The 20,695-nt window shown below is 46.6% G+C and overlaps 2 protein-coding genes and 1 long non-coding RNA gene across 8 annotated transcripts; 2 read left to right on the forward strand and 1 right to left on the reverse strand.

Moving 5' to 3' along the window:
* The first annotated feature begins 105 nt into the window (after positions 1-105).
* LOC123077927 (uncharacterized) lies at positions 106-5,072 on the forward strand. Of its 3 annotated transcripts, none has more exons than XR_006436923.1 (5): positions 106-1,025; positions 1,436-1,511; positions 1,594-1,734; positions 2,987-3,085; positions 3,460-3,938. It is a non-coding gene; the product is annotated as an uncharacterized lncRNA (long non-coding RNA). The 3 variants fall into 3 exon arrangements; XR_006436922.1 differs by lacking the exon at positions 3,460-3,938 and adding an exon at positions 4,286-5,072 and having other exon boundaries at positions 107-1,025; XR_006436921.1 differs by having other exon boundaries at positions 109-1,025; positions 3,663-3,938.
* Positions 5,073-7,698: 2,626 nt separating this feature from the next.
* On the forward strand, positions 7,699-10,109 carry LOC123077928 (vegetative cell wall protein gp1). Of its 3 annotated transcripts, none has more exons than XR_006436924.1 (2): positions 7,699-9,455; positions 9,897-10,109. XR_006436924.1 is itself a non-coding variant. In XM_044500289.1 (2 exons), the coding sequence occupies exon 1, from the start codon at positions 7,712-7,714 to the stop codon at positions 8,399-8,401; it is 690 nt and encodes a 229-aa protein (XP_044356224.1). In that variant the 5' UTR covers positions 7,699-7,711; the 3' UTR covers positions 8,402-8,522; positions 9,897-10,094. The 3 variants fall into 3 exon arrangements, 2 of the variants coding, with proteins under 2 accessions (XP_044356224.1, XP_044356223.1); XM_044500289.1 differs by having other exon boundaries at positions 7,699-8,522; positions 9,897-10,094; XM_044500288.1 differs by lacking the exon at positions 9,897-10,109 and having other exon boundaries at positions 7,699-8,522; positions 8,917-9,858.
* An 8,575-nt stretch (positions 10,110-18,684) lies between these two features.
* On the reverse strand, positions 18,685-20,183 carry LOC123074373 (dihydropyrimidinase-like). Of its 2 annotated transcripts, XM_044497240.1 has the most exons (7): positions 20,021-20,183; positions 19,760-19,880; positions 19,392-19,479; positions 19,241-19,319; positions 18,925-18,947; positions 18,792-18,832; positions 18,685-18,694 (listed from the first exon to the last, which is right to left on the reverse strand). In XM_044497240.1, exons 1-6 carry the CDS (start codon positions 20,180-20,182, stop codon positions 18,826-18,828), a joined length of 480 nt encoding a protein of 159 aa, XP_044353175.1. In that variant the 5' UTR covers position 20,183; the 3' UTR covers positions 18,685-18,694; positions 18,792-18,825. The 2 variants fall into 2 exon arrangements, with proteins under 2 accessions (XP_044353175.1, XP_044353174.1); XM_044497239.1 differs by lacking the exons at positions 18,685-18,694; positions 18,792-18,832 and having other exon boundaries at positions 18,899-19,012.
* Between the last annotated feature and the right edge of the window lie 512 nt (positions 20,184-20,695).

The following is a 20,695-nucleotide window of genomic DNA, read 5'->3' on the forward strand; positions in this document are numbered from 1 at the left end:
GGATTGGGCCTGGGGGTTCACCGTTGCGTTCTTTTTGCAAATAGACCCTTCTATTTTCTAGAAATTGCACCCGCAGTCCCCTCATAAGTCAGACCCGAACCGGTACAGAGGAGAGTAAAGAAGAAAAGAAAGCCCGGCGCCCCGCACGACCCTGCCTCCTCGATCCCTTCTCCACCTCCATCCTGCCGCCACCTCCTGCCCCGCGCCGCCCGCCCCACACCACCTCGACCGGGACCGCGCCCCTCCCAAAGGACGGCGATGATGGAGGGCGCCGCCCAGCACCTGGCCGTCAGATTCGCCGGCTCCCCGCTCCTCGGGGCCAGCCCCTCCCCCGTGCCGGGTCGAGCATCGGCTTGGTGGCCCACACACGAGCACGGGTTCGCTCGATCCATCCGGGTAGGGCGCCGCCGGCGGTCTTCTTCTCCGGCCATCCGTCTTCGGCGGCCGTTCTTCCTTCTCCCGTGCCTCTGATTTGGATCGAGGTCGCGGTGGTAGTGGTTCGACGGTGGCTGGGGAGGAGGCGGTGGCAGCGGTGGGAGCAGCAGCGGCGGGTGGTGGGAGCAACGGTGGCGGGTGGTGGGGTCCGGCAGCGGGTGGAGGGGCCGTGGCGCGGTGATGGGGAGCAGCAGGTCTGTGTCCATGGCCAGACCACCGCGGACAGGGGTTTCTTCCCGGATTGTTGATGAATATACTTGGTGATTCATGATTCTTGCATCCCTTGATGTGACGCGAGATTCGTTGGGATTTTGGGCGAGGGAGATGGGGTGCGATTTGGGGCGATCACGCCTCGGATTCTTGGGGTCGCCGGGGATGCGGTGATTGAAGGAGAAGACGGTGGAGGGAGAGAGGGAGGAAGGGAGGAGGAGGGGGAGCCTGCAGCTGCAAGGCTGCGATGGGAGACTTTGGTAATGCCCACTGGACGTTGGTGTCCTTCTCAACACAAATCCATGGAGTGCCCAACCCGGATTTCAAAGGGACTTGGCTGGTTCGATACTGCCAATTCCTTGGGTGCTGATTTTGAGTTGGTAAGAACCCTTGATTGATGCAGATCTTAATTTTGTTTTATGTGGCTGCAGGTTTATAATCTGGGTACAGCAAATTGTTTTTGGTTGGCGATGACTGCACTCAAGATGGACATCCCTATGCTCCTTATATCTTGCTTGTTACCATTATTGTTGATTATTTCTCTTTTTGTTCTTTTCTGTTATCTAATAGGGAGTAATAGATATTCTCTTACTACATGTACATCTAAAGGACAAAGGAGCATGCCATCCCTGATTAAACATGGGTTTTGTTTGAGATATAACGTTTTTAGCTGAATGTTGTTTCCTAAAATTAATCATTATTTCAGTTTGAGAGATTAAACCCAAATTAGTTTATGCATTGAATTGGAAATATCACAACTGCATATTAATTGTCTGCTTAAATTCCACAGTAGAGACTTTGCCACCGATGACACGCTATATGCGAACGCCACATCCTTTCTTCTGCACGCAGCGCACGACATTCCGGTAAGCCTTGTACCTTTGAGATGCTTGACGAGGTGTGCAGCTGTAGTTTAGTAACTTTGTGTGTTCAATTTGAGCGTTGCAGGTTCGTTTCTGTGTGCTTCCAGTATTGTAAATGAGGTACCATGGGGGGTGGTGACCCAGAACTTGCTGGCGCGGCGAAAGAGCCGGTTCCTGTGACAGGATGCTAGAGGCTCTTGGGTCACAGCCCACATGTCTGCTGGAGGTAAGTTTTATAGCCTCATTCTGTTAGTAGATGCTCTTGGTGTACAGATACCATTCAGACGGTGTCTTTGGTGAAACTTGTAGCTATGCTACTTGGCCCTACTATAGTACTACTCCTGTACCGTTCATGCATTAGGTTTTGTGAAGTTTCAGCTCAACCCTATGCCATGTTCTTTGTTAGTATTTCCTTACATATTATCTGCATCATTCTCTAAGAAAAACATATTATGTGTGGGCTCTCCTTTCGGTGTCTAAAAAATTCATTATACTGTCCTTTTCGGCCAAATCTTAAGGATCTCCGGCAAATCATTATGTTGTCCTTTTCCCAAGGATTGGTGGCAAAATCTGTGAGAGATGTTCTCTCATCGGTCGATGGAGCTCAGGGGGGCTTCTAGATTGAGATCGAGTGAGAGGGGGTTGACGAGGAGAGAGCAGTCAGGCGGAGGCGGCGGCGGTGACTTGGAGCACAGTCCAGCGATGACGGACGTTCGGGAGCAGGAGCGCGACGGCGGCTGTTCGGGAGCAGGAGTGAGATAGCGGCTGGGCATCGCGGGGTTCAGTGGTTGGAGAGGATAATGGGGACGGCAGCTGCACTCGGCACCATGGGACACCCAACGTGGTTGGAGAGGATAAGGTTGATGGTTGATTTCTTTGTTCGCCTTTGTTGTGGTCAATGGTGTCGCATCCTTCTCGATCCCTTGCCATGAGGCAATAAATCGCAAAAGACCAGACACCACCCTGTGGTCCACCTTCCATGTACATGTATTCTTCTTTGGACCCTGAACCGAAGGCTTCTTCCGATCCTTATCAAGGTACGGCTGATAGGTGGTTTCACCGCAGAGCTCCCTCGCCGTCAGTACAACGACGTCTGATCGATCGTGCCGCAGCTCATCACGTTGCATCACCCTCCTACCACTGCTCCTCTCTCATCTTGGTCAGATGTTCTGGTTGATGTGCAAGGAGATGAGAGGGCAAGCTAGGGGAATGGAATTAGAGAGACGATTGTAGAGCGGCATCGTTATTGTCCCTGTTGCTTTATTCTTTACTTACTCAAGTGGTTACTTTACCTTCATCAGTCCATCTTCACACTTTTCATTGTCTCAGCTTAGCTTGCAGTTCCAGCTTAGATTTGTCAGTTTTATGGGTTAGCCAGATTGTTCAAATATTTGGCGTCCAATTTATTTATAAGCTAACTGTGCAAATGTTTGGTTGATTCACAATTTTCTCATCCTTTCACCGCTTGTGTTTATCAGGTTTGGAGATATGAACCAATCACCCAGATGCCTTTACTAGGCTGATGCATATGGAGCTTGCAATCAGATCCAAAATATGGAGCTGTCTAACAAAAGCAGGTACTACCACATCTTAGGCTTCAAAAATTTAAGATACATATGGACGTGGGAGTCCACTAATATGTATGTCTTTCAAATACACTTTGGATGGTCCAGGAACAAGATTTTTGTCTGAAGAGTGTGTTTTGTGTCCATATACATTAATTAGTACTATGTTATTAGAGGATATCTTATTGCGGATTTATTTGGTTAATACTGGGGGGTAGCTACTCTCGCCCCCTTTCTCTCTGAATGCACTGAAAGAAGTGCCATATAATTGTAATTACTGATTTTACCTTTCACAGTCATGAGTTATGAGTCATGAAAGTAGAAAATTATTTACAAGGTCAGGGCAGTGCCACAATATGAACCAATGTATCTGGACTTGCTACAAGGTTTAGACGACTTGAAGTGAGGGTGAATAATGCACATTTTAAACATATGGTGATCCGAACTATCAGTATGTTCCCTGCTGCTACTGAATAGATGTTTTTATAGCTTATAACAATTTGAATTATCGATCAACATGTAGTTGCCTGCCCAGTCGTTGTTTGTATAATTACATATCCTAATTGTAAAACTTCCTGCCATACTACAGACTTTATGGTTTGAAGATGACATGTATGCAATGTGTGGTCTGCACTGATGAGACGTTGGAGGGGAAAGTACTGCACTTGGTTCAGTGCATATACAAGATGGTAGAAAAAAGGGTGTGATAATGTAGTTATAGCTTTGCACGACGAATAGGATGAGGTTTGGCCTATAACTTTGTTCGGTAGGGTTGAGAAATTCTGAATGATTTTCTTGACTGGACAATATGTATCCGTACAATAATTGCTCCTTTGTTTGTATATATATTTGTTTGATTTGCTTCCCTTCCTTTATGCTCTGTATAGAACAACGTGGCACAAAGTACTGCAAGCCTCCCTGTATGGTAAAAAAACTCGGTAATTGTCCTTTTAGTTTATTTTTCAATCAGTTCATACGATGATCTTAGATTAATAGTATGTAGAATTTTGATGTCAAACCTCACATATCTCATCAACTGGTATGATGCATATTGTGATGTGTAGTATATACTAGATTCAAAGCGAGCGTACTATCCATGACAAGCATATGTTGAATTCACGGTTGTTTCCCAGTGTAGTTCTGAATCTCATGCTAATGATCTGTGATTTTGAGTTGCACTTTTATTGCTTAAATAGTTGATTGCGCATCCAGGGCCTCATTATTGATGGCAAGTCAATTGCAGAGGACATAAAGTTACAGATTGCTGAAGAATTTCGTCGAATGAAAAAGGCAGTTGCACATGTTCCTGGATTAGCTATTGTATTGGTAGGCGATAGAAGGGACTCTCAATCCCATGTGGGATTTAAAGCGAAGGGTTGTGAGGAAGTTGGGATAAAATCTTTGTTGTCAGAGTTGCCTTAGAACTGCACAAAAGACGAGGTGGTGGATTCAGCAGCAAGATTAAGTGGATATCTATCTGTTCATGGCATCCTTGTGCCGCTACCACTACCACAAGTAATGTATTGTACTACCTCATGCACTAAAGCATCTTCCATGCAAAAAAAAAACTTAGTTCTTTTTAATTCTTTAGTATTTTTCTAAATTTACTTTTCTCAGGGGGCCGATGAGCCCGGGCTCAGAAATGGATATTTGGATGTAATGGACTTTGTTTTAGTTTTTCTTTTCCAGCCAAAAACTGGTGCCAAAAGTGGGAGACGGCTCATCATAGGAGAGGGGACAATTGTTGCTTGTGCCCAACGTATAGCATGTTAAGTTTAGATAGTTTTTGTGACATATATCAGGTGCTCTGATGACACTAAATTTTTATCTCCCGTTGCAACGCACGGGCATATGTGCTATCTATCCCTAATAATAAAGCACGGATTGACTTTGTCGGGTTCACCGTTACAACACGCTTTTTCTCGTGAATTTACGCTTTCAATTCGTATTTAAAACATATACGTGAGGTGGAACTACATTTCGTCCGTCCAGTTCCTTTTTCACAGTTTCAGTTTTCTTAGGTACAGCCTAGCGAACGAACCAGCCCATGAGCTGGCACAGCGAATCAAGCCCGGCTATATCGATACCTCCCGTCCAATACATGCAACTAGCTAGGTCACGCTCCTTTGCAAAGTAATAATAGTCCCACCTCGCTCCTTTGTAACCAATCCCATCAACTTTTATACGTGAGAGGCCTTGCCGCATCAGAAGTCAATGAGCAGAGGACAGAAACAGAAATTAATCCCACAATTGGGAAGAGGTAGCAAAGGGGAATAAGGAGGTTACAAATCCGTCGACCAAGATGGAAAACCACGGTAGACTCGACCACGAGCGAGCGCTGGCGTTCCTTTCGCAGACAGCAACAGCTTGGCGAGGACGCAGGCGGAGGGGTTGATGGCGACGACTGGCGAGGTGGTGAAGATGCTGCAGTAGTGGAGGACCTGTGGGGAGGGAGAAGGCGGAGGACGGAGCGGGGGAACGGCAGCGGTGGCGCGGGACTTGGCTCGGAGACGAGGTCGCTGGAGGGTGGCGAGGACCTTGGGCGTCGCGGGAAGCAGAGGAGGCCGAGGGGAGCGCAGGGGCGGCGCTCGCCAGGGCTACGACGGCGAGGCGCTGAGGAGGCTGGGGCGCGAGGGGAACGGGACGAGGGCGCGGCGCTGCTCTCTCTCTCTCACGGCGCATCGAGGTAGGAGGGGATCGAGCAGGGCTCTCCCTGGCTTGATGCGTGCGTGTGTGAGAGTGGCGGCGGTGTGGGGGTCCAGATGAGGGGTCGGGCCTAAGGGTTTAGGAGGGTTAGGTGGGCCTGGGAGGCCAGCCCAGTAGAGAGGGAGGCTGCTGGGCTCCACTCCCTCTCTCATATTTTCCCAAAACAGAAAAAAGGAAGGAAGAAAAGAGAGAAAGGAAAAAGGTTAGAGAAGGAACTTTGCCATGCGGATAATTTTCCTGGACTCGAAAAAATGAGCGTGATTGAAGAAAATAGGAGTGGGCATGGATGCAAGGTTTAGATTCAAACTCATTTGAATTTAATTCAAATGGATGAATAGGGAGTGGTGGTTTGGAAGGTCCAAAATGTTGAGAATTTTGGTGAAGCTCGGGAAAGTGATGAAAGATTTTAGGGCAAAGTTTGGAGACCAAACTTGAAGCAGAAAAGGCACATAATTATTTTGCAAGTGTGTTTATGGGTGATTCCGATATAGTGGAATATTTATTAGCTCCCTAATAATATTGGAAGGATAAGGTATATGTTATAAAGAGAAGGAAGAGAGAATCGAGAGTGTGGGGAGAAAAGGCATGGGGGGAGAGACGAGGATGAGGGCGACTAAGAAGAAAGATAATACCGGAGGTCAGACACGATGCGTGTGGGGGTCACACGACACTCGTCGCCCGCGCGAGAGGGCTCGTGGAATCGTTGTCTACAGCCAGATGCAAATGCAATGGGCACCCGAGCGAGCTGGACACGGTAGAGCACTCACCGAATAGGATTTTTTTTACATCAATCACCGATCAAATAAAATTATTCTCCAATCGATAGAGACACGCTTCTTTACCCATCAAATCGCTTCATTGTACAGGAGCAACAAGGAGAAGGAACAACAGGGAGGAGAGAGAGATGAGGAAGGAGAGAGGCGGGAGAAGAAGAGGACCATCGAGAGGGAGGAAGGGAAGGGAGAAGGCATAGAGAAGGGCGGCGACACGAGGTTATAGCGGACAGTTGGCCTCGCCGGCTGGAGCCGAGAGGAAGCCGGCGGAGATGGCATCCCGGGGAAGAGCTCGGCCTCTCCTTGCTTGGGCGCATTACATGCGCGCGTGCGCTAGGAGCGGCGACTGCTGGCTGCAGCGGGCACAAGCTCTCTTTTTTTAGAAGGAACGTTTTTTATTTCATTTTTTTAGGGAAAAGCGACCTTTTATTTCACTGTCACGGGCTGCCTATAATTCAGCCACATCCCTTTTTTTAGAAGATGATTCAGCCCTCAGTACCATAAAAAATTCTTTATTAATTAAAAGTATCATCTACTCAAAAAAATACTACCACCTCACAAATTTACATATGATCCCATCAATTTATATATGTCCCCAAATAGACAATCAACAAGCCTCTTCAAAAATAAAAACACTAAGGGTGAGGTGTAGCAATAATCTGGCATATGTGCCGATATGGATACTCTCTCGACTTCACAGTTAAGCGAGGATGAGCTTAGAGGTCATGGCAGAAGAGCCAGTGCTTGAATGAACTAGACATATGCAAGTCGGTGATTGAAATGCTAAAATCTTGAACCATGTGTGATATTTTTTTCCCATTGCAACGCATGGGCACTTTTGCTATTATATATATATATATATATATATATATATATATATATATATATATATATATATATATATATATAATAATAATAAAGCACGGATCGACTTTGTCGGGTTCACCGTCACAATACGCTTTTTCCCGTGATTTTACGCTTTCAGTTTGAATTTTAAAACATATTCGAGGTGGTACTAAATTTTGTCTCTGTTGGGTTCGCCGTCGTTTTCTTACATCTGGTTCACGTGGCTGTGTGTGGGTACGAGCTTCGTGGATGGGCTTGGGCCTTACTAGCGAGAAAAAATACACACGAGCGAGCAGAATTGTAAAAGAAAAACATGCACACACGAACACGAGGGCTCGCCTTCTATCCGTACGAGTACGACGCCGCCGCTGCCGCGGCCGCACGCGACCTCTCCGGCCATCCGCTGATCTCCACCTCCATCGCACCGCCCCACCTCCTGCCACGCCCCGCCCCGCCTCACCGCGCGCTGCCGGCCCCCTGCCCCCCATCGTCGCACGTCGCCGGCCCTCCGCCCCTCTTTGCCGCGCGTCGCCGGACCGTCTACCGTCGCCGCGCGCTGCCACCGCCTACCCCATCAGCGCGTCTACTCCTACCCCAAGTGCCCTCACACCCGCGGCCTACCACCGCCGGCGACCCGCGGCGGCCTTCCACCGCCGGCGCCGCTCGACGCAGCGGCGACGGATCCCCCCGCCTCTGCCACCATGGCGCCATCGGGACTCCTCCTCGCTGCTTCCACCTCCACATTGATTTCCCCAACCCCGCAGGCTTCGCCTCCAGCCACTTCTTCCCGGCGCACTCTGCCCGCCGTCGGACCCATCCGCTGATCTCCACTACCCCAACACCCAATGACGATGCAATCCATGTTGGCAGAGGAGGAGGTCGTTCAATCGCCTCAACTCATGCCAAGAGCAAACTGCAATTCACCTTGGAATATGCAGTGCAAGAGAAGACACATCGAATACAGTTTGAATCAGTTCAGACAGCCAGCCGCCATTGTTGGTGAAGCTTCAGATTGAGCTGCAGTGAAGCTGCCAAGTGAAAGAACTGCAGCAGACTAGCGGCGAAGCTATTCATTTTCTCGGCACCGTGAAGTTTCATTGCCGGTCACCCCTATAGGGGCATAAGTATGTGATCCAGTGTCCAATCTTTATAGATAAGTCACTAGATGATTATACTAGGAATCACTTAGGATATTAGTATATTTTTAGTTATGCTATCATATGGGCTATCCACAGCTTATTGTCAGATCTAATTAAACCAGAAGAAAATCTACTTAATATATGTTTGGCTATGCGATTTCAAATTACTTTGTTTCCGGTAAAAATACCACATTACTAACATATTTTGTGATGTTTCCCATAGTTCTTTGCCTTCATGAAACAACATATGGGTGAGGCAATATATTTTCCTGTCTATATATCGGCGTCTCTGTTTTTAAAAATTGGCATTGAGGATCCCTTTTACATGTTTTTTCTACACCCTGCTGGGAGCTGAATTGCCTTTCCTATATATGAACAGATGGCAAGACATTCAAAGCATGGTTCCTCGCATCTGAGCGACAGTTTTTATGCCCTATGCCCTTGTCCGTCTCACATATCTACCTTGTATCTACAGGAAAATATATATTTTCTTTCTACTGCTAAGGCAATCTATCTACACGTAATCTATGGATTCTTTGTAGTTCAAATGGACTAATCTATATATTATTTATGCAGTACTGTTTATTAAGTTAAAGGTACCCTTTCTAGAGAGTGAAAACTGGTGTAGGGCAGGTTATATGGGTAGCAATGGCTTATATCCCTAATTATATTCGATTTTCTGGTTGTACGCAATTCGCTTTCCTCATAGGCAGAAGTAATGGCTGAGCTAAGTTAACGGCTACATGTTCCAGAACAAATTGGATCTGCAGTGTGTAGATCGATTGATGATATTTATTCTACTTTTAGAGAAAGGACTAAGCCCAACTTTTAATACAAAGCTTTGAAAGATTCTGATATTGCTGGGCCAGAAGCGAACAAGTGCCATGCATGGTGAACTGTCGCTAACTTCAGAAGATGGTAAGGTTGCATATGGCTGGAGCAACCTTCTCTTCAAATTTTCGGAATTATTTACCCTTTTTCTCTGTAGGTTCTATATTCAAATTCTCTTAATTATTCTTCACCCATTTTTTTCCTCTGCAGTTTCCATCCTTTTGAAAGCTCCTTTTGTTCTGTATGAGCCTAACCTGAAAATATATACGGTTATATATTGTCAGTATTTTCCTTTTTCCATACCTCATGGTTATTCGCTTCTGTTAGCTAGATGCATGTGCTTCAGTTATAGGAATTGCATGCCTTCTACGATTATGTCGTTGTTATTGGCTTGCGAAACATGCATAAGACTGTACCTATGGATAAAAATTACCCTACAAACTCCAACATTGAAAATACAGACTGGCTGGCATGAAAGTTTGAGAAATGCAGCAAGTGAATGACCTTGATTTGCATATTCGAGTGCAGGATTTAGTAGAGCTGGAGGTGTACCAGCTGTTTGAGGGATATCAGGTGTCATCTACTGCATGTGAGGCTGTTTATTTCCTTCATGTCATTCAATTTTGTCACCGGGGCCTCTTACGCCTACTCACTAGGTAAATAACTCTGTATCCTCAAACTCTCTCCACTGATAGAAAAAAGCCCTTTAGTCCCGGTTCGCAAAGGCCTTTAGTCCCGGCTGTGCAACCGGGACTAAATATGCGCGACTAAAAACCCCCCCCTTTAGTCGCGCCTCTTACAAACCGCGACCGTGGCTAACCGGGACTAAAGGCCCGTCCACGTGGGCGCCAGGGGTCCGTCGGGGCGGAGGACCTTTAGTCCCGGTTCTCGTGGCTAACTGGGAGGTTTAGGGTTTTAGCCCCCCTAAACCTGGTTTCTTTTTAATTTGTAGTGTTTTATTTTTTTTTATTTTATTTTGTGTTTTATTTTAATTTTGATGAAGTTTCAGTACACATATTCTACGCTACTATATACATGCATATGAAATTTCAAACAAGAAGAATTCAAGAGGAATATATAATATATATTCAATCTCGGGTGACCATATACAACTTCGAACAAGTTTCCATACACAATTAGGATGGATGACCATATACAACTTCGAACAAGTTTCAATCTCGGGTATGCATATAAATTTCTTCGTCCTCGGTATAGTGTTCTCCTTTAGGATTGATGACTTCCCTCATGAAAAATCCTGCTAATTCTTCTTGAATTGGTCGGAAGCGAGCTTCTGGACTAAGCCTCCTCCGCAAGTTATCTGTCGCGTTCCGCACGCTATCCGATGCCTTCCGCTCAGAGGTGTGTCTCCGGATGTTCTCACAAACATAGTATCCACATAGATTGGTCCCCGGTGGCTGCTTATCCACATTAACTAACCTTCTAAAATCTAGCTCATGTTTGAATTCACCGACAATTTCTTCTGAGAACCGACTCCAAACCCTACAGGGCAAAGAAAATTAAATGAACAAGGGAGTTATTAGTTACTTGATATTAGGAAATGAATGAAAGAGACCGATTGATATAGAGCTCAAATGATTGAAAATAATTACTTTTGCAGCATTTTTCTCATGTCGGCCCAACGCTTTGGATCCGAATCCATAGAGTCCATGATTAGAACTCTGGAGGTGTGAAGTTCAATATTTAGCAGAATCCAGTGGAACCTGCGGACACGTTACATGCACAGTCATGCATAACTCATCGATTAGACATACCATGCATGGAGTAAACAAAAGAGAATGGGCACAAGAGAGAAACACTCACCCAAAATGGTAAGGAAATAGAATATGACTTTTGAGTTGATGCTTTCTAAGAAACTTGTACAAGTCTTTCTCCACGTCTTCGGGGTGATTTTGTAACACATGTCCATTAACGATATGTGGGTTAATGAGCCCAACATCATGGATGTTTCTTATTTTGCATTCCCAAATCTTCAATCTGCATAATAGCGTACGCAACAATATAGTTAGGACAATATATATATATATAGTGCAGGCAATGAAGAACGAGATGAGGTAGAAATAAATCACTCACAGAACGTAGCAACTCAGCATAGATTTGTCGAGGTCGCGCAGATTGAATAGCTGGAACAATTCACTCATATGAACTTGTACAGAGTACCGTTTGGTGTGATGCTCCTCTGTAACATCCGCATAAACATATTCTTTGTCGGCCCATGTTATGAATTGCTTGTACCAACGTAGCAGATTTCGCATTTGTGGTGGTAGACTCTTTTCCTGCGCAGGCTCGACGAGAGGCCCATTCCGCACATGTTGTAATGCTATCTCACATACTGGCGCATCCTCAAGGCCTAAGAAGGCACGAAGAGTCAAACCCATCTCGGACGCTTGTTTCATGGCACTCGCTACAGTCAATCCAAGTGCTGCCGCAGCTGCTATGATCTCGGGGTCCTCTTCCGGACTGGCTTTCACTATGAGCGGGGGGATCGATTGTTTTTTCTGCATCCCGAGCTGGTCAACTTGTTTCCCGCTTTTTTTACTTTCTTCTTTCTCCTCCTTCAATATTTTTGCTTGCCTACGAAGTTCATGTCCATAGTCGTCAGGCATATTCAGCTCGGCTTGGGACGGTGTCGTCAAAAAATCCTTAGCCCACTTCTTTTGCTTCTCAGTGAATACTTGCTTGGGCTCAGGCTATTTTATCGCCTTCATATCCGCCTTCCATTTCTCATAATCAGCAGACGCGGCCAATTTGGTTTCAGCTTCACTAAGTTCCCAAGGCCTTGGGAGGAGAGGCTTCAGTGATGGCTCCGGTACCCTTGTGGTCTTAGGTACATAAGGGTCCGGGTTAATAGTCCAGGAGCGGGTTTCCTTGCTGTCCGCCTGCTTCTGCTTCTTCGCCGGAGGTGGATTGGGGGGCGTCGTACCCGCCGGAGGAGGATTGGGGGGCGTCGTACCCGCCGGAGGTTGTGGATCGGGGGACGGCGTCGAATGGCGTGAAGGAGGTGTAGGTGAACCACCACGACCACCACCACCGCCACCACCGCCACCACCACCACCACCACCACCATCGGAGAGGGGTGGACTTGCTAGCCTTGGCGCCTCGCCTGGAAACACTATGTACTTCTTTTTCCATAGAATGATCTGGCGCTTGACATCTCCAAGTCTTCTCTCCCCTTCGGGTGTAGGTTTGTCAATCTCCAGGTCTTCAAACTCTTGGACTATGTCTTCCACCGTGACACGAGCATAGCCATATGCAATGGGGTTGTTGTGGTGGAGTGCTCCAGGTGTACAGGGTAAAGCACTGCCGCTAGCTACCTTCGTGGAAACGTTCCCCACGGGATAATGCAGATCACATTCTTTCATCTCCTTTACATCATCCACGGGGTAGTGAGGCTCCGGTGCACGAATCTCGATTATCGGTGCACTAGCACCAGGCGGGGCATCCGTGGAAGCCACGCTGCTTCTCCGCTGCTGGCTTCCGCGATCCGCTTCATGATCTTCATGCGGCCCTGCAGCCGATTTTTCTTTTAGTTTGAATTTAAAACATATACGCGAGGTGGTACTAATTCGGGGAACCACGTACCACGTCGTGTGCATCGAACGATGCCCGCCCGTGCGCTTCGGCCCAGTAATTCAGGCCCACATATCCCGTTTGAGCGCAGCCAGCAGCAAAGAATCGCGAGGCGACGGCGACGGCGACGACGACGGTGCAGGCGCAGCCAGGACTCGACGCACGCGAGTGGGACGAGGCGGCGTACCGGCAGGGCATCCTGCGGGAGCGCGACCTCTCCTGCCGCACCCTCTTCCGCGCCGTCTTCTACGACCACCGCGACGAACCCGACCCGCACGTCCTCCTCGCCGCTGCCTCCAGCGACGGTCCTTCTCGCTGTCTTCCTGCATCTCCTCCTCCGCCTCCGCCCACGGCGCCCCCCAGTTTTCGCCTCACCCCTCCCCTTCTCCCCCACTCCCTACTCTATTCTGTGCAGAGGCCCTCTCTCTCCCGTACGAGGACACGAGACGCCCCGACGGTAGGGTTCCCTTCGCCGCCGCGCCGCCGCGCCGCCGCTTCCGGCAGCCCTCGTCACCATCTTCCGTCCCCAATCGCCGTTGTAGTCCTCCCCCGCTGGTAAATAGCCTTGACGGAGCCCTAGCCACCGGCTCCCTGGAGCACGGCGCCCGCCGATATACACGATGGAGCGCCCGTGGACGTCCTGATCGTGGGCGAGGACCCCGCCGAGGCGACTAACCTCGCCACCGCGCGACTCCCCCAGCATCTCTGCCATCGCCTCACGCGGCTCCCCCAGCATCTCTGCCATCGCCTCGCGCTGCCGTGCGCAAGGACCAAGGATGCCACCGGCTCTCCTTGATATCTCTGTCTCCACTCCCCCGAGGTGCGAGGCCTTCGCCGGCGTCAAAGCCACTGCCGGGCGGGACGCGCAGGCGCCCGAGGGGCGCGGCGCTCCTCTCCTGGTGCGGCGCCCAAGGGAAGGAGGAGGGGATCGAGCTGCCAGCACACCACCCGCCGTTCGCCCCTGGTCCAGACTCCAGACTTTGTCGGAACTGTCGATTCTGCACTAGGTATTCACTGAAGCAAACCTTGCAATTTCCTGATATATCTTCATGGTTGTTGAAGCCAAGCTCGCATCTCATGATTCTCATCTGCTTTTTAATTACGCCCTATCCCAACCTGAAAATTCCTATTTATATGACTAATGAAACCCGTGTCAAGACTCAAGACTAAGTATGTACGAACAATTTTGCAAAATTTACTTTCTGTAACTGATGGTCTGAAGTAGTGTCTTGTACGTGGTTAGATAATGCAGTGGGGAATTTTTCTCATGTACAACCTATATATCAGAAAATGTTGCGCTTGGAATGATCTGTGCCAGTTATTAGTGTTTGTGGTCATGTGTTTCCTGTAGATCAAATATCTATTTATAATTTTGGATCAGTATACGAGCTTTGAAATTCAGAATTGCATTTACTGTTTTTCTTTTTGGCGCAGAAAGAAGTAGTTAGTGTTAAACATATGGTAGACCGAGCTACTTACCAATGGGAATTTGTGTGGAGATCTCTGATGTTTTCTGTGCACTTCTGTGGTTGAAAACCTGAAACGATTTGTGTAACTGATAGGTCTGTTGCTTTACTCCTACACTGCTTATTTAACCTGCGATTAATTTTGATATTTGATTTTTGTCAAGCAGATCATCGGACTATAGATTATTGATCAAGCATGAAACGTTGTAAAGGAAAAGAATCTACATTTGCATGCTTGATTTGAAGACTTGCTAGCTGGGTGAAGAAGCTTTCTGACAAACATCCAAATAACTCTAATAGGCCCAAGTTGAGCATATGTTAGATGGTCTAGATGACATGGATGGTTCCGAGGATGTTCCTTTTGATGAGCTCATAGGCATGCAAGGCGTAGTATTTCACTTGGTTGGGAATGCAATTACAGTAAGCATCTCTTCTTTGTCTTATTTTAGTTAGACAAATGTGTTTCCTTCAGGTTTACATGTATCTGTACAGATATTCTGACTAATATTTTCATGCTATGCAAAATACTAGACCTTGTTTCCTCGTAAGCTATGGTTGAACAGCATTTGTATTGATTATCTTTAATCTTTACTATGTCCCCTCCAAATAGTTAGCCTGTTAGATACCTTATCTTGGCTTATCTGTCACATATGACATATCTATCTTTATTTCTTTTTCCCTTTATTGGTGTCTCATTTCACTCCCAGAAATGTCATGTTAATAAGTGGCATGAGGGAAATATGTTTTTTCCTAAAATTTAGAAGCACTTAGGAGTCTTCATATGTCCAGAAAAATTGTTCTATCTATGTGTGTTTTGTGTGTTATCGTATGCTTGCGCTGCTTGCACATCTGGCCGAAGATCAAGTCAAGATGCTTAGCTCATGTACTTGCTTCTCTGTACATTCAGATTCACATTCAGGTTCTTTCAGGAAATTCGCCGTACAACCACCCTTTTATTTAGAGAAAAAATAGACTGCAAAATTTCATATTTGCTCCTGTCTATTTTGAACTCGCAGCTCTCCGAGGGCCTAAGTTGACAACGTCGCGCAGCGGCTGGGCGGTGGTTCACCGACGACGACAGCGGCGCTCCAGCCGCCCATCTTCTCCTCCCCATTCTTCATTTTATAGCCCCCACCTCCACCCAAATGGTTTTCCACCATTGCCCCTCACAACATGCCTCTGCCGCCTATGCCCCTATCCCGCCTACTTCTCCAAGGTTGCCCACCCTCCGGGTGCCTGCCCCTTAGTCACCACCCCATGCGGCGCCCCCCACTTATCAGCCACTGTCCCCAGATGACCATTGCACACCACAACTCGCCTCTCTCAGTTAATATACCCCACAGCTCGCCACCTCCCGGGCGTGAAATTAGAGTGTTACGGAAAAATCAAGAGATATGGAGGAACAGAGATTGCTCATTGTAATTCAGTTGCTAAACTGAACCATGTAACTGGATCAGGTTTCGGCATACACATAGCCAAACGTTTGAGTGATAGTTATACTACACTAGCATCTATATTCAAATTTGACAGAAATAGCAATAAAACCTATTAAATTTTGAAAGGATGCAGAAAATACTGTTGTTTGGATCTATTGCACAACGCAAAAAAGGTAAAATCAGTGTAAGCTTTTGATTTTAAAGGTCCCATTTTTTCCTTAAAAAAAAGATTGACTGTTGTTTCACATGACAAATCTATCCTCAAATGCATCAACATTCCTACGTGGAACAAATGCATTGGCATATCATGTGGATGGGAAGACGTGCGGTACTATGGCAGTTTGTTTTATTTGTTTCTTTCTATGTTGGTACAGGTAACTTCAGCACATATATCACAATGGAGGGCAAGTATATGTATAAATTTAGATTTTGTCCAATCTGTTGTACATTGCATTGCTATTTCTTCAATCGCTGTAATTTTCTAACCATGGTAACAATGCTCAATTTGCCTAGCTCAAATGATGTTGAAGCCGAGAAGCAACAGTAGGTAGAATACATTGGTCTGAATTTTTGCACCAAGATTCAAATAATATCACAGCTCGTATGATGCACAATATTTCTGAAAATCTAGGAGCCTATGGTCAGATTTAGGTTAGGACTCGGGACAACGAGAATAAATATCACATATACCGTACCGGCGCCCCAAAGAACCCTATTCTCAATTGGTCCATCGTTTTTGTCAACAGCCCGTCATTTTTCTCCCGTTGCAACGCATGGGCATTTGTGCTAGTCTTTTTCTCTAATAATAAAGCACGGATTGACTCCGTGGGTTCACCGTCACAATACGCTTCTTCCCATGAATTTACGTTTTTATTTTGAATTTAAAACATATACACGAGGTGGTACTAAATTTCGTCGGCAGCGTTTCTGCCCATGCGTACAAAGTTCTCCTCAGTCATCTCGCTGGGCCTCAATGCATGCTAACATGGGCCAACAATGTCAACTTGGGCCTGATGGAAAAGAGACGGCTCACATCTCTTGCTCGCTCGTTCCCTCAACTCCGCACGCACCCCAGCCGCCGGGCTCGCTCAAAAGAAAAAGCGATCTCTTGCCTCTCCATCTTCTCCCCTACTTCCTCCCTATTGTCGTCCGTCAAGTACTCTGACATGAACTCTGCTAGAGCACGCGACCATGGGGCCTCTGACACGGACTCCTTTACTCGTTCTGCAAGCTGAAGCTACATACAAAAAGGCATTGAGTCCCAAGTTCCGTCCGTCCAATCTCGTCGACATTGCCGCACCAAAGCATTCAATCTCACCGACTTCGCCGGAACACCGCTACACCCAAGCAATGGTTTCTTCCTTCGTCACCTACACAAGCTAGCAACAGGCCTCCTCTATCCCGCTCGCTCAATGCCGTGGAAATTCGTGATCGGCATGAACCCATAGCCGCAGCCGAGCATTAGTCACCGCCGCAAACTCCTGAATCTCTAACCTATATATTGACGGGGCTGAGATAGCGGAGCCTGAACTGGCGGCCATGGGTGACGAGCAGGAGCCATAGCTAGCTGCCGGGTGATTGTTTGCTCCAGCCCATGCACGTATGCATGCTCATGTAGATGTATTTATAGACAAAAACTGTGATCAATACAACAGTGTGTTGAATCTCTCTTTCACACACACGCACGTGCGCGTGCACGCACAGTTCACAGTTTACACAAAAAAGAGAATATCGTTGGTTTTATATAGTGAACAATGCCTGCACTGTTCATAGTTTTCAATTTCAGTGATTTGTTTTTTAGTGTGTAGCCCGCATTTCAATGTATTTCGTCATGAATATTTTCAAGCATGATATATACACCCGCATGATACTGTGTTTTTTCTTCAAGTTATTTTAAGCATTCAAACATTAATTTTGAATTTATAAAATAAAAAACCCTCCGTATCCTCGAGCTCCAAGACGAATTTTTGTTAGACTATGATACTGCAATAAATATTTTTCCTGTAGCAACGCACAGGCCTTTTTGCTAGTCTCTACTTTTAATGGACGACTTGGTGAATAGTCCGCGCGGTTAATTTTCGCTGGTTTATTTTCGTCATACTCCTACCGTCGTTTTTTTTCGTCATCGCACCACCTCTGCCTTACTCGATTAAAAAAACCGGTGCAAACAAAACCCCTGGGATCGATCCCACGTTCACACAGCTGATCGATCTCCGCCGCCGCCCGACACAGCAGATCGATCTCCGCCGCCGCCCGATCGCACGCCCGAACCACCCCTACGCCCAGACCGCGGCGGATCCATCCCTGTGCCGCGCCGCGGCGGATCCATCCCTTCGCCGTCGCACTTGCAGGAGGCGGCGGTCTGCTGTTGGATCGGGCGAGGACACGGGGCCGCGATCCCGCGTGTCGTGTTCGCCGGAGATCACGACCCCGATCCGAAGGCGGCCACCTTCTGACCACCCACAGGGTGTCAACCGGCGCTGCTCCCCTTTCAGTGCTACGTAATGCAAGTTCATACACATTATTTCATACTGAATATTTCATGCTGAAGGTCATACAAAAAAACATCTCAGGAGGCGGCGATCTGCTGTGGGATCGCTTTAGGAGACGCGAAGCGATCTGGTGTGGGATCGCTTTAGGAGACGGGGCCGCGATCCCGTCTACGTGACGCCGTGATCCCCTTCTGGACGCGCCCAGCATCCAACTTCTGCTGTACGTACCGCACATTACCTATGTACAGAAAATAGATACAGAATCTCAAGTTTATACTCGTTTATGACTATCTTTGCTGGAGCATGGTAGGCTTGAGTTGGTTGCTTGTGCTTGTGCCGGTCTCCTGTACATATATTGAATGAAGTCAGAAAACAGAAATACCGGCAATGGAACCAACTTAGTACCCATCACGAAAAACAACATTTGAAATCAAAACTTACCACCATGCTATCCCAAATTATATGCATCCTTTCTTCAATACCTGGGATCAAGTAATGAAAAGAGAGATGCCTTAGCCAGCTTCCATTTGCAATGACACAACACAGTTTCCTTTGTTCAAGCCCTATGGCTTACCATTTACGCCATTGGGAATCTTCCTGAAATCATCATAACCGAAAGCTTTCTGAGTGGAATTGAAGGTGCAACGATCAGTTCCCACAAGCTGCATAGGAACAAAGAACAGTTCGGTGCTTATTCAAGGGATGTTTCCGTCTCCATAGTAGACAATGTACAAACAATATTTTCAGAAAATAATATTCCTTTTATAATTTACCGCCTCGAACAATCTTCAAGCAGAGGCTAAACACCAGCTTGAAGCGCTTTATTTTAAGGACTCCACAACTTCACACTTCAGGAAATTAAGGTGGGATTCTGGATTCAAGCGTGTCACCTGTAATATTCCTGATGAAAGAGCAGCTTGAAGTGCTTTATTATGCCCTGCTTCCCGGATTGGAGGACTCATCACATACCTAGAAGCAAGATATGAAATAAGAGGAACCACAGCTACATAAACATATACTGATTGTGTGTGTTCTATTTACTTTGAAGCAGTTGCAAAGTCAGGATCCCAAAGCCAAGAATCATCAAGGACTAGCCCAGATACCACAGGTTCCCCGATGACTCTCTGACCTGCAAAGTTTGAGCTTACATCAACTTACATTTTGTTTCACAATTTGACACGCGTTGAAAATTTAAATCAACTTAGTACTTAGATTTGGGGTATTATCAATCCCGTGGGACCACTTAGTTCTGAAGCCCCAACAAGTTATTCTGGGACCGACCCAGTCCTGATTTTTTTTGTACAAAGCCGAAACTAGCCAATGTTCTGAAAGTAAATGTTCATAAAATAACTCTGTCTTAATTTGCATTGATGAGGAACTTGTTTGAACCAAATGGCCAGGCACCATACCTTCTCTTTTAGCCTTGGCAATCTCTTCCATTGCATCAGTACTCATCACATGAACAACATACAACGGTGTATTGACGAATTTTGCTAATCGAATTGCCCGTGAAGTTGCCTCGCCTTCCAACTGCAGAAAAGAAGAGAAACTTAATTGACTCATCACTACCTTCCTGTGAGAGGAAAGCACAAATTTCATGTTAAAGCTATCTCATCAAGGACTTGAATTTTGTCAAAAAAAACATGAACCCGTCAAGACAAAGGAATTACAACTGGAGGTCTTGAGAGAGCATGCCCTTCTGGACCAGTTATCCCAAGGTCAATCATCCGCTGCTGTCCCTCAGCAACAGCATCCCCGTTCTCTGCATGAACCATAGCCAGTGCACCAAGAGACTTGCATTTCTGTAAGCCTTCAAGGAGGAGGTCGTCCATCAAGGAACCTTTATATGCCATGAAGAACTTGAAAGAATTGATCCCTGAAAATTTGGCACAGAGGATCTTCGTCATGAACAGAATAGTCCAAGAATGCAGAAGAGAGTATGCACCCACCATGTTCCTTGACCATCACTTCCATTTGCATAACTTAGGAGCTGAAATTTGCAACAGAATAGCTTAGGAGCTGTTTACGCATGTTGCTGAACATGTTTAGTTGCTGTATATGTTTGCATAACTGATTGTGCTGCTTTTACTTACTTTGATTGCTTGGTTGTGTGGCTTGTTTTGCTTACTTTGCACTGCCAAGAAGCAGCCTGTCCAATAAGCATAGTCTCCAAGTTGTCTCCAAGTTCACGAACGAAAGTGCATGAAACATAACAATTAAGAATCAGTCTGTTTACATAAAACCTCCCAATACGGAGGCCAGGAGTTGGATCCTGGGCGCGTCCAGAAGGGGATAACAAAATAAATGATTGACGGTAGACAACTTCAGTATGAAACATAACAAAA

This window comes from Triticum aestivum, chromosome 3D (assembly GCF_018294505.1).
Source record: "Triticum aestivum cultivar Chinese Spring chromosome 3D, IWGSC CS RefSeq v2.1, whole genome shotgun sequence".
Classification (NCBI taxonomy): Eukaryota; Viridiplantae; Streptophyta; class Magnoliopsida; order Poales; family Poaceae; genus Triticum; species Triticum aestivum.

Excerpts from the sequence above, each read along its gene's own strand:
- LOC123077928 (XM_044500289.1), top strand. The coding sequence starts at position 7,712 with ATGCACACACGAACACGAGGGCTCGCCTTCTATCCGTACGAGTACGAC.
- LOC123074373 (XM_044497239.1), bottom strand. The coding sequence starts at position 20,182 with ATGGACGACCTCCTCCTTGAAGGCTTACAGAAATGCAAGTCTCTTGGT. Across the intron at positions 19,881-20,020 it reads CTCTCTCAAGACCTCCAGTT|TTGGAAGGCGAGGCAACTTC; the intron begins GTAATTCCTTTG and ends TCTTTTCTGCAG. Across the intron at positions 19,480-19,759 it reads TGCCAAGGCTAAAAGAGAAG|GTCAGAGAGTCATCGGGGAA; the intron begins GTATGGTGCCTG and ends CAAACTTTGCAG.